General features: G+C 55.4%; 1 protein-coding gene across 4 annotated transcripts in view; it reads left to right on the top strand.

Annotated features, from left to right (window-relative positions):
- Positions 1-16,540, top strand: part of TTC28 (tetratricopeptide repeat domain 28) — a 696,928-nt gene that overhangs the window by 667,987 nt on the left and 12,401 nt on the right. For 3 of the 4 annotated variants that reach the window (XM_075534764.1, XM_075534766.1, XM_075534767.1), the window contains 2 exons: positions 11,804-11,944; positions 15,576-15,720. In XM_075534764.1, coding sequence (XP_075390879.1) covers positions 11,804-11,944; positions 15,576-15,720 — 286 coding nt within the window. The remainder of the gene's footprint in view (positions 1-11,803; positions 11,945-15,575; positions 15,721-16,540) is intronic. The other variant, XM_075534765.1, reaches the window with a different exon arrangement.

The raw sequence follows: 16,540 nt of genomic DNA on the forward strand, positions 1-16,540 counted from the left end.
AATGAATCGGAAGTCAGCAATCCATTGATGGCTCTTGCAATTGGCAGGTGATTTAACAGACAAAGGATCCAGACCCACTCGAAGTCAGCTACCTTTGACACACTGTCAGTCTAGCCAGAGTCAGCCCCACTCGGAATGAATCCTCCCTCCATTGGATCCAGACAAGCAGGAGTGTGTATTGTCCCCACAACTGCTTGACTGCTTCACAGAGGATTCCGTCGTGGAGTCGACCGTACTCTGTTAGAATCCTGGCCCACCACGTTGGCACGAAGCCCAACTATCACAGTGGCCGTCAGTCACCCTTCAGATCTGGAGCTGAACGCACCCTGTGCCCCGACTTCCAGCCAGAGAACAGACAGCTCTGTACGGGAACGGCAACTCATGGCGGTCTGCACACCTGGGAATCATGGACCGTGCTCCAAAGGGCTGACCCACGCACAGAGTCGGTAGGGCTAGGAAAGGAGGGGGATAGAAGCACCAGGAGGAAGTGGGTGTGTGGCTTTCCATGCCAGGGATCGAGACGTGTGTGGATAGTTGCCCAAAAGCCCCACGGCCCCCCAGCAGCAGCACTGATGCAGGGACCCTGAGAGAGGGCCCAGGCCAAGGCGCCTTGCTTCCAGAGGGGATGCCGGGCCAAGGACACTGTCCACCGGGGTTTATACCTGACACGTGGGCCCCTGCTCCCTCCGCCTCTTTGTGGCGGACACAGCAGTGAGTCTCAGCACGAACAGCTTTTATTCTGTCCCCGCCTCGTCGGAAGCCCAGAGACAAATATTTAGCTGTGGAGTGCCGTCCTCGTGTGCGCTCCTCCCCCCGGGGCTGCTGCATGCCCCAGACCGGCTGGGCCTTTCACGTGGTGCAGGACGTGTGATTTATTGACATCTCTTGTAACCATAGAAACCTGTTGTGCTGGAGAAGCCTTTCCCATGTGCCGCCCTTCAGAAAGAGATGGTTAAAGCCACGGGGCAGCCTGCCGCCTCTTGTTTAGTTACTCTGTACTCGGGTAGCAATTAAGGTTGCAAAACATATTTACTCTAATTCTCACATCTGCAGACGTTTTATAGCGTACTGAATAGACATAAGGAAATAGAAATACTGCAGACATTACCCGTGAAGCCCCACAGCCAACCGTGTGCCTGTGTGTGTGTGGTGATGGGTGTGTGTGTGTGTGTGTGTGTGTGTGTGTGTGTGTGTGGTGATGGGTGTGTGTGTGTGGTGATGGGTGTGTGTGTGTGTGTGTGTGTGTGTGTGATGGGTGTGTGTGTGATGGGTGTGTGTGTGTGTGGTGCTGGGTGTGTGTGTGTGGTGATGGGTGTGTGTGTGTGGTGATGGGTGTGTGTGTGGTGATGGGTATTTGTGTGTGTGTGTGTGTAGGGGGGCCTTTTCTACACAAGGTGTGTGTGGCGGGGGGTGGGGGGTGGAGAGGGGCCTTATCTACACAAGAACACCTCATTCGTTGTTCCGGGATGGCTGGTCTTCCTGTGGTCGGGTTTCCTGTAGGGAATCCTTGGCACAAGAAGTCCATAGATTGTGTCTGGCAAGCTAGACAATGGCCTACGGAAAGAACACCCGCTTGGGAGTTGGGAAGAAACAAGTCTAAAGACCAAACTACCCCGGGCTCTTCCACGTACGGGCCAAGCCTGCTGGCGTCAAGTAACTGACTCCCGCTGAGCGCTGGGGTCTTAAGTAGGGAACGTGCTCGTGAGGCCGGGCGTCCCCTGTGCAGCAGAGGGAGCCCTGCCTGGTCCCACACCGGCCTCACAGCTCGTCATGATTTTGAACCGGTTGCGACAGCCACTGTCTGTCAGTCTGTCTCCTGGAGGGTCTTTTCACCGACCCTCCACTTTGCCAAGCATGGTGTCCTCCTCCCAGGCACTGGTACCTCCCCGCCTCCCTACAAGATGCCCACAGCGTGTGAGGCCGCGGTGAATGATAGGAACAAGGTTCGCCTTGCCTCAGTCACGCTGAGGTGCGCCTGTCACCAGTGCTGCCTCCACTCTGGACGCTCCTCTCTCTGACCGGGGTACAGGCAGTGTTCAGCATGTAGATGGCACTGCATCCTAGAAAACGCTTTACAAACATTTATTAATTATAAAGCCCCCAAGGGAGTCGAGGAGTACAAATTCCATCTCTTTTTCCAATTAATTCTGCACCTTTCCATTTGGCAAATGCACATGTGTTCCGGGGCTTCTAATAGAGCGAGGCACCCCCTTGGCTCTTTTGTCTGCACCTTGGATTGTTTAAAGGCATTACCCCTCCACCGCAGGGGAGCTCCCGCTTGGCTGTTAGATGACTTGGGCGACCCCTGGTGGCTGCCTGCAAAACCGGGCTTGCCCCCCCATGCCAGCTGCCACACCCCGGCCCCCAGGGCCTATATGCCCATGCGAGCTGCGCCCTGTAGGGGCCATGGGTGGTCAGGTATAATCATGGCTGCGAAGGCAAGGAGTTTATGCTCACTGCTATTATTTTCTTTATGACTGTTGTTTAAATGCGGGCATTAGGATGCGGGGGACATTTCCCACAAGCTAATAACCATTTAAGTTGCATTTGGGGGCTTTTCAAAATCTTGAGCTGCCAAAATCCCCTACCAGGTTAATGTGGCAGGACAAAAAGAGAGCCAGTGATGCCAGCCAGCGGCTTTCCTGCCTGCCGCGCTGTGCCCTTAGCAATGTGCCGAGCAGAGAGCTCCAGGCTGCAGGGAGGGGGAGTGGGGACGAGGGGGGGGGCTCTCGGAAAACCCAAGTAGAAGAACAAGGAAATACGCTTCGCCATCTTGTTGGGGGCGTGGGGGAGTGGGGAGCAAAGGCGCAGGTTCTCCCCTGGAGGCTTTGTTAACAGAGGATAACTCTCCCGCAGCTGGGGTCTTCTCCGAGGACAATCCCTGCGCAGGGACCAGACTCCCATCAAAGTTCAGTTCAGCAATTACAAATATGGTCTCCCAAAGACCCTCCAGCTGGTGGGGGGGGATGAAGGGTTGTCCAGGTGTCCTTGAGCATAGGACTCCCCCTCCCCCCTCCATCTCACGTGTCTTAAATGATCCACCAAGGTCCTGGGGAGTGTGGAGAAACTCCATCACTCACCCTAGCTCTGAGGGACAACAGTCCACCCCCCACCTGCCCCTTGGCCACACCTGGATTTTCTCTGTTCAGTGGCCCCTTTGTCCAGAGCTGGTAGGTTTGGGAGCTCTTGGGGACACCGCTCATAGAAAAATGTTCAATCTGTGTGCTTTCTCCAGATCTAGAGGATTATAAATGAAGCTATGGCATCTACACACACACACACCGGTTCCTCTCATTAAAGGACCCCATATTGGAGCGTGCATTTTCATTGTGACATATTAGGGTTTGTTGTCATTATAACAGCTCTGAGGGGGTTGCCCGCACTGCAGGACCCCAGTGCAAGCAGGCCCAGTGGGCGCTTTGTGAAAACATTCTCATTCTTAACCCCTCACCCCTTTTCCATTTGTTAAAGGGGTCGCTGGGATTTTACCATAACTGTATTGTGCCGTGCAGGTGACAGAAACCTTCCCCTCGAATAGCTGCCGAAAGGTGGGACCATGGGCCTCCCAGCTGCCTTGTATGTAGCAGTCTCCTAAACAACATGGTCACATCCCCCCCATGCGCCTCCCAGAGACCCTCCCTCTCACTTAGGGACAGGGGCCTCCCTGCCTATGAGGCCAAGCCCACCAGGGTAGCCGGGCTTCCTACAAGAACATAAACTCAAACATGGGTCATTCCCTCCCCGCCCATGCCCAGCTGGTGAGAGGCCTGAGATCCTGATAGCACAGCCCACAGGACACATGGCCATGGGGGCAGAGAGTGGCCTTGGGCCTCTCACACCAGGCTGTGGCCTGGGGAGGGCACAGGCCGGAATTCAAGCTCAGCTGAGCCACTTAGCACCCAGGACCTTAAGCAATTGCCTGTCATTTGAGCCTGGCTTTGCAGACAGAGGGTCTGAGCACACGGACTGATGGCAACGTGAGAGCACCTGGCTCCGAGCACATGGGGCCCTTGGACCACTGGGGGACAACAGTAGTGAGCTCGCACTGTGCGCTCATTGAAAGTGCTGTGGGTGTGATGGGCACTGGACGGCATCTTCACCAACAATGAACCTCACATCTCGCCCACAGGGAACCAGGCAGAGCTTCCCTGTGTAGTGGGCATTCTCTCCCAAGAACTCTGTGGCCTCTGACGGTTGGTCAGCTCTCTCCTACTCCAGGCAGCTATGGGGAACCACCTACCTCCCCTCCCCACACCCAGAGCAGCTGCATGGGAGCGGGGCGCCTATCCCACTAGGTCTGATACATAACTGCAGGTGCCCCTGTTAAAAAGCCCCCTCTGACAGCCTGCTTTCTGTCCACAGCCACACACGTGTACTCGTGTACACACAAGGGGGCTTCAAGATATTCAGAAAATGGCATGGGTCTCTGCACTTTGTGCAGTCCCTTGGTATGTCCATCTCTCATACAGGATGATTCTACACGAGACTCACGGGAAAACGCCATGGCTGCCTCCTTCCAGTTTTCCCAGGACTCTCTGAAGTCCCCTTGTGTCCCAGCAGTGGGAGCTGTATGCACTTTGGGGAGCAAGGGGGCTTTTCCAAGTGGCTACCTTTTGAATCAGTTTAAATATGTATTTTACTTTTAAAATTCTCGCTCATTGTCATCAAGTCCATTCTGAGTTAGAGTGACCCTATAGGACAGGGTAGAACTGCCCCCTGTGGGTTTCTGAAACTGTCACTCTTTACAGGAGTAGAAAGCCTCGTCTTTCTCCTATGGAGCAGCTGGTGGGTTCCAACCCTTGACCTTGGTGGTTAGCAGCCCAACACATAACCCACTTCACCAGCAGGGCTCCTTTTCCTTTGAGAATTAAGAGACAATAAAGAAGGCAAGGTGGTTGTTCCCTGTGGTTTCTGGCCTTTGGCACGCCTGTGGGTGTGGTGGAGGATTCCATCAGCTACGTAATGTAACAGCAGTCACACCCATCTGATTTACAAACCAACCCTGTGTTTCTGTGAGGACCTGGGGTCCCGTTAGTCCGAGAGTGCTCCCTGTTTGTTGTACGTCTCAGTTGCCACAAGTGGCGTCCTTTCCAGCAGAATGTCTTCTCTCGCAGTGTGAGTGGCTGCATGCCTGAATCCGGGCTGAGACTCAAGGGGAGACTGTCCCTTCCTCGCAGCTCACGGTCCAGGAGGAGGGTCCGTGGCTCCCTCTGAGATCTCTGTGTGCCTTGGCATCCATCTCCCCCTGGTGAGAAAGACTGTCGACACCCTGATACTGTCTCACCTCTTCCTGGCAACTGGTCGGTTGGTATAAACCCCCGGCGTGGACCATACCCCATGGGTCTCCAGAGGGAGAGCTGGGGCAGACTGTCTTACGGACAATCACCAGTGTTGACCGACTCCATTCGGCACCCACTTTACCAGGAGCGAGGCTGTATTGGTCGATTTTGCATAATCGGGTGTGCAAGCCTCGGAAGACAAAGAGGACAGGTGCGCCCAGCAGTGGTTTCCCTGGGCCATTCCCTACGTCGTGAATCCCTTCCCTGATTCCTCATTCACCGAGCGCCATGAGGTTAAACATTCCTTCCTGGCCATCTTCTACTTCCGTCAAGTTTCTGCCTCCAGCGCTGATGCCCGTCCTTCCCTGCCTTCGTGGGGGGTGGGGGGCGCGCACGCACACGCGCACGCGCACACACACACACTCCAATTCACAGGATACCGTCTGCTTTCAGTGTGTGCTTTGGCTACTTAGTGCATGCTTGGCCTTTGTACCTCTAATTGATGAGGGTGGACCAGTTTGAGATTTTTTTTTAATTTTATTTTTTTTTACATATTGTTTTTGTAACTAATCACTATGCTTTATGTTCAATGTGTAACAATGAAATGCATCCTGCATATCAGATATTTATATTACGATTCATAACTGGCCAAATGACAGTGATAAAGTAGCAACAGAAATAATTTTATGGTGGGGTACACCCTGGGGCAAGGAGTTTCCCAGCACAGGGACCCGGGTCCAAAGGATGTATATGCTCCCAGCTCCTCATCCCTGGTGGTACTGAAGTTCCCTCCTGTCTGCTTGCTTCTCTCTCCTTTTATCTATCTCTTGTAAGGTAAAAAGTCATATTGTCCACACCCAGGGAAACACCCACTGACATCAGGCCAGGGCTGCCACCCAAGTGAAGGTGTCCCCCTAATTCCCTTAACCTGATGGACTGATCATACCATAGAGGACGATTACATCATTGCATCTCTGAGGGATAAGGAAACAAGTCCAGTCCAAGACACCATGACTAAAGAGGAAATGGTCACTCAAAGAGACGTGGCATCCACGTGGCAACCTGAAGAATGGGATTCAAACCTGAGTCTCCCAGCTGCTGAGACTTTGGCTCTTACTATAATGGCTCACAGCAGCGGGGAGCTGTTTTGATTGGTTTGGGCTTCCCCGATGCAGCCATTCCAGATCTGCAGTGGAGGGTCAGGGCCTCAACAAAGACCTAAGAAATGAGAGCCCATGTAGAGGCCCTTCCAGATGGTTGCAGTCCTGGTGTGGTTCGTGTGCCCAGGCTATGGAGCCAGAACACGTACTTATGGGCAGACTAGATTGTGCTGGGCCAAGAGATGGCCTAGCTGCCCTGAAGCTGGGGAACTGGAAGGGCTGCTTGCCCCATCACCGTTACGATCCAGATGGTCTTCATAAGAAGGCATCGAGGAAAGGGGCCTAGTCCCCTGATCCCTTTAGCGAACCAAAGCCCACCTCCGGATGCACCCACTGCCTGCGTCCGTGTTGTCAATCCCTGGCACAGCGAGGTGGCCGCTGATTTCAGGCCCACCCTGGATGGTGTGCCCCGTCCATGAGAACTGATAGATGATAGGAGAGATGGCAGAGAAAGGTAACTTCGGGTTAATATTCAACCTCGAGGAAAGAGATCCCATCCTGCCCACATGGAAGCATTTCCAGAGAGGCAGGCGAATGTGTGGCTGCATATTTGAATTTCTCAGGGGACTCAGAGTGCCCTCAGGCAGGCAGAGTCTGTGGGGAATGAGGAGGGTCCGAGCTGCTGGCCCACTGTGTGTTTGGACAAGTGGGTGTGGTGTCAGAGTCTGTGCCTTGCCCCCTCCAGCCTGGTACCAGCGGCCACCCAGGGTGACGGTGGGTCTAGCTTCCACGCTGAATTGCCCGTGTGGCAATTCTTACAGGACTGTCTTCTACCCACTGGCTCCTCCTGGCCTCTCTTCTGGGTCCCCCAGGTCTGAGTGCAGCATTCAGGCCCCTGTAGGCAGGTATCCAAAGACACTTCTCAGTCCCCACTTCCTATCACCTAGTGAGTGTTCCAGTCAACTCCTGAGTTCAAGCCTGCTTGCACCCCAGAGGAGATTTATCATAAAGTTACAAGGGGGAGTCTCAGGAAAGGGTCAGCACGTTGAAGCTGTACAATCTGACACCTCTGTGCCCAGCCACCCCACCCCCACCTCCCCGCAACCCCGAGTGGAGCAGCCTGCCGGGCTTGGCGTGCCCTCTGCGTTCCAGGTGTGGGTCTGCAGGAAGGATTCTGTTGTGCCTGCCAGACCCTGTGGATCAGGGAGCCAGTTTACGAAGGAGAAGCTGTAAGGAGGTGGCAGTTGCCTCCTAGACCACTCACCCTCCCAAGACCCTTTGAGGGCAGCTCTCCGTTATTTGGATTCTTCTCCTATGGTAGGGACCTTGTTGATGTAGTGGTTACTTATTGGGTTGTAATCCCTTTAGTCAGCAGTTCGAAACCAACAGCAGCTCCTCAGGAGGACTGGCCTTTCTCCTCCCATAAACAGTTACAGTCTCAGATACCCGCACGGGTCCCTGGGAGTCAGCATTGACTTGATGGCAGTGAGTGAGTTCTATGGGAGCAGGATAGTCATTTGCGAGCTATCGTGGCCGGAGTCCTTATGGCACAGTGATTATGAGGTCGGCTGCTAAACACAAGGTCAGCAGTTTGAAACCACCAGCCACTCCTCGGAGAAAGACAAGGCTTTAGGCTTTCCACTGTCATAAAGAGCTACAGTCTTCCCAAAGCCTATTTGCAGGCCACTGGACATCCCCTTACAGAAGGGTCTCTGGGAGGAGACGAGTCAGTCAGGGTGCAATGTAGCAACAATGAAAAAATACAACTTTCCTCTAGTTCATAAATGCTTCTCTCCCCCGCCCCCCACCCACTATCATGATCCCAATTCTACCTTACAAATCTGGCTGGACCAGAGGATGGACACTGGGACAGATAGGAACTGGAAACACAGGGAATCCAGGGCGATGATCCCTTCAGGACCAGTGGTGTGAGTGGCGATACTGGGAGGGCAGAGGGAGCGTGGGTTGGAAAGGGGGAACCAATTTCAAGGATCTACATGTGACCTCCTCCCTGGGGGACGGACAACAGAAAAGTGGGTGAAGAGAGATGTTGAACAGGGCAAGATATGACAAAATAATAATTTCTAAATTATCAAGGGTTCATGAGAGAGGGGTAGTGGGAGGGAGGAAAAAATGAGCTGATGCCAGGAGCTTAAGTGGAGAGCAAATGTTTTGAGAATGATGAGGGCAATGAATGTATAGCTGTGCTTTACACAATTGATGTATGTATGGATAGTGATAAGAGCTGTATGAGTCCCTAATAAAATGATTAAAAAAAAGAAAGAGAGGCCCGGCTATCGAAAGAGATAGTGTCTGGGATCTTAAAGGCTTGAAGGTGAATAAGCGGCCATCTAGCTCAGAAGCAAAAAAGCCCACATGGAAGAAGCACACCAGCTGGTGCGATCACAAGGTACCAAAGGGACCAGGTATAAGGCATCATGCAAAAAAAAAGTATATATATATATATATATATATATATATATACACACACACACACACCATAGTGAATGAAGGGGGAAGTGCAGAGTGTCGGCCAATGGAGATCCCCTCACAGAGGGGTTCAGGAGAGGAGATGGGTCAGTCAGGGTGCGATGTAGTACCGATGAAGAGCACAGCTTTCCCCCAGATCCTGGATGCTTCCTCCCCGCAACTACCATGATCCGAATTCTACCTTGCAGGGCTGGATAGGACAGAGGCTGTACACTGGTGCATATGGGAGCTGGAGGTACAGGGAATCCAGGGTGGATGATACCTTCAGGACCAAGGGTGTGAGGGGCGATGCTGGGAGAGTGGAAGGTGAGTGGGTTGGAAAGGGGGAACTGATTACAAGGATCCACATGTGACCTCCTCCCTGGGAGAGGGACGGCAGAGAAGGGGGGGAAGGGAGACTCCGGATAGGGCAAGATATGACAAAATAACGAGGTATAAATTACCAAGGGTACATGAGGGAGGGGGGAGGGAGGGGGAAAAAGAGGACCTGATGCAAAGGGCTTAAGTGGAGAGCAAATGCTTTGAAAATGATTCGGGCAAAGAATGTACGGATGTGCTTTATACAATTGATGTATGCATATGTATGGATTATGATAAGAGTTGTATGAGCCCCTAATAAAAATGTTTAAAAAAAGAAAAAAGAGAGAGCTATAGTCTTGGAAACCTAGAGGGGCAGTGCTACCGTGACCTACAGGGTCACTATGAGTCCGCATCGATTCGAAAAGGAGCTGTGGTAGTTTAGTGGTTACCTATAATCACTACAGGTTGGGCTTCCAACCGCAAGGTCAGCAGTTCAAAACCACCAGCTGCTCCATGGAAGAAAGCCAAGGGTTTCTACTCCTGTCAAGAGTTAAGAGTCTTAGAAACTTACCGGGGCAGTTCTACCCTGTCCCATGGGTCTCTGCATTGGAATCTACTTGATGGCAAGGAGGTTGCTTTGGTGAGATCTTGAGCATGGGCTCCTGGCCCATGGCTTTTGGCTTCAGGGTTGCCAGGAGTGGACGGTCCACACGTGAGGAGCCAGGGGTGGGCTGGGCGTGCAGGAAGGAAGGCCGCCACAGTAGAGGGGTGGCTCAATGGCCAAGGCCTGGTGCAGTGTGGGAGCTGCAGGGTGGGAGGCCAGCTTGCACATAAAAACCCTCCCCGAGCCCCGCCCTTCCGAGGCCGTGATGAGCTCTGGCTGGGCGCCAGGCTTGATTCATGGGCTGACTGTGGGGAAGCTGCAGTCCAGAGCCGGCCTCTGGTCGGTGTGATGGATATCTCCGTAGCTGGGCTGACTCGTGACCCAGACCTCACTGCCCTCCTGCAGCTCTCCGGGGCTGGAATGAGTGAGGCCTCAGCCTTCCAACAACTCCATGCAGAAGGTCAGGTGGGTCCAGCAAGGATCTGGCCAAGTGGGCAAGTGCCAAGTCCAGTAGTGGGAGCAGAGTCCTCTACCACCCCCAGTGGCCAAGAGCAGAAAGGTGGGGTGGCCTATTCAGCTAGAATCCTAGAAAGCTGGAGGGCAGGGGACATGATGGAGGCCAGGGAGGGTGTCCAGGCCATTGGGCAAAAGGTACTGAAAGTGGTGGACAAGGGACACACGAGGATCCTTTGCTCTCTAACCACACATGCCTGCTGGGTAATGTGTTGCCGGGGCAGGATGCAGAGACACAGCAGCCAGTGACCGTTGCATTGATCTGACGTCTCAGAACTCCTTTCCTGGGATTGGTAGCAGATTTTTGTTGGTTTAATTCCATTTTAAAATGAACATACCCTTGTGTATCAGGGCTGATCAGGAGCGGGGCAGGTTTAAGATGGAGAAGTACTGGGTGTCTTGGATTGGCTAGTGAGGAGTACAGGGGCAGCATCACCTCAAGGAAGGTGCCCCCACTCTCCCTTGGCCGAGACCCCCTCCTCCCCATGTGCACAGCACTCTCCACTCTGGGCCAGATCACTATCTTCCAAAGAGCAGCCCTCTGCCTGCACCCTCTCCTCCAACTCCTAGGCCCTAGGGAAGCCCCACACTGTCCCATCTCCCCTGAAGACCCTCTCCCTGTCAGCGTCCTACCCTTCCAAATGCCTCACCAGTGTCTCAAGTCCCAGGACCCCACTCTGCGCCCAGGAAAAGGTAGCGTCTTGGTGCCCCAGTGCTGGCTGCCTGTGCTCCCTCCGAACTACCATATCCCCAGCCCCTGACCCTTGGGTCGCTAAGCAAGGTGGGAAAGGCCCTGCCACAGGCACCATGTGTCCCCATCCTGGCAGCGAGCTGAGCCTGAGCCTGCGGGTCCAGTTCTGGTGACGGGTGCCGCCCCTAGCAAGTGTCGGGTTGCTTTGTGAGTGTGGGCAAGTCTCTCCTGTGACACCTGAGGCTGACAGACAGACAGGCAGTGGGGCTGCACAATAATGCCACCGACACTGCTTCCCAAGAGCAGCACTGGGAGGCCATCCCATCCCCATGGCAGATGTATGTGTCCCTGGAGGCGTGCTGTTTACCAGGGTCTTTGCCCCCCACCTGGAGAAAGTCCTGGTTTCTCTAGCTTCTCGTATGTACACCGTGTCCCCCAACCAAACCCTGGCAGGGTGAGGCCTGGTATCTATGATGGAGTGGATGTCGGTGTCAAAGACCCCAGGTCTTGGGCTCTGTCTGGCCTCGGTCTGCTCAGGTGTGAGAGCCACGTCACCCATAGGCAATTCCACCTGGTGTATCTACTGCCTGCCAGGTGCTGTGTGTGTAGCTAACTGTGTGGCCAGGAAGGACCACAGGTCAGGCTCCCACGGGGCATCAGTGCGGTTCTGAGGCTTCAGTCCACTGGTGGGCAGTTGCTCAGCCTTCTGGAAGGATCACCACAGAGTCCTCGAGTTGAGCACACTGGGGGGGATGCCTGCCAGGCAGGTGGCCCCAGGCCCCAGCCGTGGCTCCTCTGATGGGCCCTCCCTGTGTTTGTCCCCCAGGGCCTGTGCCAGCAGTGAGACAGAGAGCGAGGCTGGTGACATCATGGATCAGCAGTTTGAAGAGATGAACAACAAGCTCAACTCAGTGACGGACCCCACAGGCTTCCTGCGCATGGTGAGCCGGAACAGCCTCTTCAACAGGTGAGCCAGGGACCGGAGGCAGGGGACAGACTTCTGGCTTTACATTGGATGGAGACGCCCCTGGCTACTTGAATACCAGGGATTTAGCCAACTAATTTTCTCCTTGGGGCCTGAGCACATGGCTCATCAGATCTGGAAGATCCCAGAGGGGGCTTGGAACACCAAGGTCAGGGCTGGGTGGGAAGGGAACCCGTGGCATTTCAGCCCTGACGGCCTGGCTGCAAGGGGAACGGGGTGGGTGGGGGGGAGAGGGGAGCGTGCAGGACCCCCAGCCCAATCCTGCCCCAGTGACACCAGGGCCACACATATGGTGAGAGCAGCCCAAGAAGGCGAGGAGACAGGAAAGTGGCCTGCTCGCCTGACCCCCAGCCCGAATGGAGGTGTGGCCAATGTGGCACTGTCCTGTGCCCAGCCCGCATGACCGGTGCTCCGCATGGACAGGTGCGGGGAAGCACCTGAGCACGTCTGAGTGTGATAGAGGCGTTTCTGCGCGTGTGTTCATGGGTGCTGCAGTAGGCCTGTAAGGACAGCAGGGCCCACAGAGCAGAGACCGTTCAGCCCTGACCTGAAGACCAGGCTCACTGCTGGGCTAGAGACTGGTGGCAGCTTTGAGATCGTGGCCGTGAGTCACCCTTCAGACCTGGAACTGAACTCCCCTTTAGTAAACACCCAGAGAGCGGTCAGCAGGCAGGGTCGGGCAGGAGGTTGTTACATTGTGGGAACTGCCCTCAGGGTGCAAAAGGAAACGTTTCTCAGCAGTTGACCAGAGGGCCTGTTGCTCTGCAAACTTGCATCCAGATCACAAGGAAAAGTTCAGTGGGAGAGGGCATGTCCTGAGAGGGGCTGTGTCCTCCAGGAGCACAGGAGTGGGCTCCAGGAGAGAGCTGGAAGGGACATGACCTTCCAAGAAGCCCTGGGCTCAGGCCTGCGTTCCTGCCAGACTGAGCATTCTGGCACATGCATGTGAGCTCAGACCTCCCTTGCTAGGTTGTCCACTTCAGGAGAGCAGCGCTACCTACCAAGGGTTAATGGCTTAACCCTTTGTGTCCACCAGGGCTGCTCCTTGTAGAGCATTGTGGATTTAGAGTGAGCAGCCACCTCAGTTGGGCCCAGCTAATGGGGGTCTGTTGATTTGTTCATTTAACTCCATCTTTGAGAGTCAGGGAAACCAGTGTGGGCGTCCACCTGGTTCCCTGAACCCTCTCCTCCGGAGCCTTGCTGGGAAGCTCACAACTGCTGCAGTCTAGACTGAAGCTCCCCCCACCCCGTAGGGGCCAGCTCCACCCTGGACCTGGGCAGGCAACACTCGGACAGGGGCTCCTTGCAGCCAAGGGTGTGTGGGCAGAGAGGTGTCTGTGGGTGCAGCCAGCCAGGGCTTGTGGTGGTGCAGAGATGTTGCCCGCCGCCTGCAGCCCTTCCCCTGGCGTCCTGCCCTGCTAGCTCAGAGCCCAGCAGTGCCCTCTCTCACCTGGCCACCCACCTCCATCTCCTGGAGAGAACGAACGAACGTTTCTGCAGAAGCAGATGCGTAAACTCCATCTGTGACCAAGCTTTCAGTCCTCTGGCTGTAAAGGGATCGGTTCGAGAACGGCGAGCCAGTGCCACCTGCCGGCAACCCGAGGTGGTGCATCCCAGGCCAGGGGCCTGATCAACGGAGCTGCCCTCTCCTTCCCTTGCTATAGGGTTTGTGAGGCCTGCAGACCTCCTGCAGGCCCATTGCCCCCTTTGATCCGACTGCAAGGTGCGTCAGAGTCCCCTCCTGGGGCTCCGTGTCCTTCCCCCCTCAGAGCAGGAAACAATGCACGCCTAGCCTAGTAACTCCCCTGGATCTTTTACAAGCTCCTGCGACAGGACAGTGGAGCAGGCTGCTCCCCGCACCCCAATTCTCACCTGTTAGCTATGGTCCTGGGACCAGTAGCCCAGGGTGCCCTCCCTGGCCCTTCAGCAGAACCTTCGCTCCTCAGCCACCCCAGGGAAGAAGGCCCCAGCACAGAGCTTTCACCATGGGCAGCACCTGGGCCAGGGCACCCTGTGCCCCAGGCAGTGACAGCCAGTGAAACTGCTCCCAGTCCAGCAGGACTGGCCCTTGGTGGAGCTTGGTGGTGGGGGGAGGTTGAAAGAGCTATCAGCTCTGATGGCCTGCCTGAGTGTTCCATTTCAGTCTCTGAAATCAAGACCTCTGCGGACCTTAGCTCGGCTGTGTTGTTCTGCACACGAGGCCCCATGCTCAGCTGTTAACTGGAAGGTTGGCAGTTTGGCTCCACTGCCTGGCACCACCTCCCTGGAAAGAAAGTCCTGGGATGGACTGTCAGAAAGGCAGTCTCTTGGGGGAGGGAGGGGACAAATTAGCTGATACCAAGGGCTCAAGTAGAAAATGTTTCAGAAATGATGATGGCAACATGTGTACAAATATGCTTGATACAGTTGATGTGTGGAATAGTGTAAGAGCTGTAAAAGCCCCAATAAAATGACTTAAAAAGAAAAGCAGCCACTGATGACCTGAGGGTCATCATTTTCCCGGCACTGCGGTCGGGGTGAGGGTGTGTGTGTGTGTGTGGGGGTGGGTGTTAGAAATGCTTTGCCTTGCCCAGAGTCACAGCCAGTTGGTGACAGAGGGGGCCCACTGGCTCCCTTACATCACCTTCACTGGTGCCCAGGCTCAAGGGCTTATACTGATCTCAAGGCAGTTGCACCCAGCAATAGGGTGAGAATGAGTGACACATGACTGCAGGGCACCCCCACCCCAGCAGCTGTGTTTCTGATGGTGGTGGAGGCAGGGCAGGCCCAGACCCCCCCACCCCCCCACACACACCTGTGCTTCTGGAGGACCCCAGGACCCTCAGTAACACTTGGCTTTGGTTTGTGGCCAGTTGGTTCACTGTGCCCGGATCTGTCATCCTGGGACAGCCCCTCCATCGGGGCAGAGCGGCTAAGGGAGACAGGAGCCCCTTGAGTTCAGGCCAGCTCAGACCCTGCTAACTCACAGGCAGGCCCTCCTGCTCCAAAGGAAGCCCTGAGTGGGTGGTTTGGGGTCTTGCATCTTTGGAAAAGGCCTCTCCAGAGCAGAAGTGCAGCCAGAGGTGCTGTCTGGCTGGAGGGCCAGGAACCTGAAGTACTGCTGCACTGTCTGGTTAAGCCCTGGACTGCTAACAGCAAGGTCAGGGGTTCAAATCCACAACTCCTCCAAGAGAGAAAGACTGACAGTCTCCCGAACCAGTGGGAGCAGTCTTCCTCTGCCCTTCCGGCCCACAGTGAGTCAGAGTCGACGCCCCTGCAGTGCAATGCATTTGGGCTGCTGGCCTCTCTCCAGCTGGGGGGCTGCGCTGGCTCCTGGAGGTCCACAAGTTTGCCTGTGTGCAGTCACCCCACAGACTCACTGCTGTGGAGTCAACTCCACCTCACGGTGACCCTATGGGACAGAGTAGGACTGCCCTGTGGGGGCTGGGCGCTGGACTGGGAGGGACGTCTGTACAAGGCAGCACCGAGACCTCAGCTGCTGTGAGCAGCTGGTGGGCACTCCCAGCGGTGCGAACATTACCTGGATGGACAGATCCCGGGAGAGTGGCGGGTGGGCTTCCAGACAGAGCCCTACAGGCAGCGACCATGATTAAGGGCAGGCCTTTCTCACCAGGAGCTGCCAGAGTGTGCCGAGCTTGTTTAGTGCCTCGGTATCACCCATCAAGGATGGGACATCCTCTCTCCCCCGGAGGCAGAGCCCCTTCTCCAAGCCCCCGCTCCGTGCACTCTACGACCTGCTCATTGCGCCCATGGAAGGGGTAAGTCCTCCTGCCCCTATACCCCTGTTCCCTCAGGTGGGCGACACTGCCCTCTGGTGGGCACTGGGACCTGCAGTTTATCCTGAATCATGGGCTGCCATGGTTTCTTGTCCCAAAGGGGCCAGTACGCCAGATCAGTGTGGGGACCTGCAGTTGAGACTCGTGGGCCCGAGACAAATGGGGTTTCTGTGCAAAAAGCAGATGCAGGCCCCAGTGGGCTGTGGTTAGGAAGTGACCAGTCCCTGCAGTGAGTGGGATGTTGCCCCGCCCAGTCTGTGCATCGCCATCCATTGAACGTGGCTGGGCCACCTGGGACCTGCCCCCACAGCCCTGCCCTTAGCTTCGGGAGGTGCTGCCTGGCAGGAATGGTGCCGTCGGTTCTGACGCCTCCCAAAGGCAGTGGCTGTCCTGTGACATGCTAAGGGGCTCATGCTGACTGGCAGTGGGGCATTTTGACCTTCCTTCAGGGGAAGGTCTGTAGACATAGAGCCTAAACAGTCCGGACAGTGCCCAGTTCACTAGGACCAGGAGAAGCCCAGCTGCAGGGACGCCCCCATAGCAGCACGTGTCCTCGACCATCTCACTGGCCAGTCACAATGTCCATGAGAGTGATGTTTAGCCCCGGTGGTTACAAGTCCTGCCTTTGGGGGGGTCACGTGTTTGAATGCAGCCACAGTACCATGGAAAACCCAGGCCTGGGGTAGGGAGCCATCTAGGCATAGAGCAGCAGCTCCCCTCGAAGATTGGAACTCAGAATCTGATCCGGAGCCTGAGCCCCCAGAGTGCTCTGGGGTTTCCCCTGAGAAGCTGGTCTCCAAGG

Source organism: Tenrec ecaudatus, chromosome 16, assembly GCF_050624435.1.
Source record: "Tenrec ecaudatus isolate mTenEca1 chromosome 16, mTenEca1.hap1, whole genome shotgun sequence".
Classification (NCBI taxonomy): domain Eukaryota; kingdom Metazoa; phylum Chordata; class Mammalia; order Afrosoricida; family Tenrecidae; genus Tenrec; species Tenrec ecaudatus.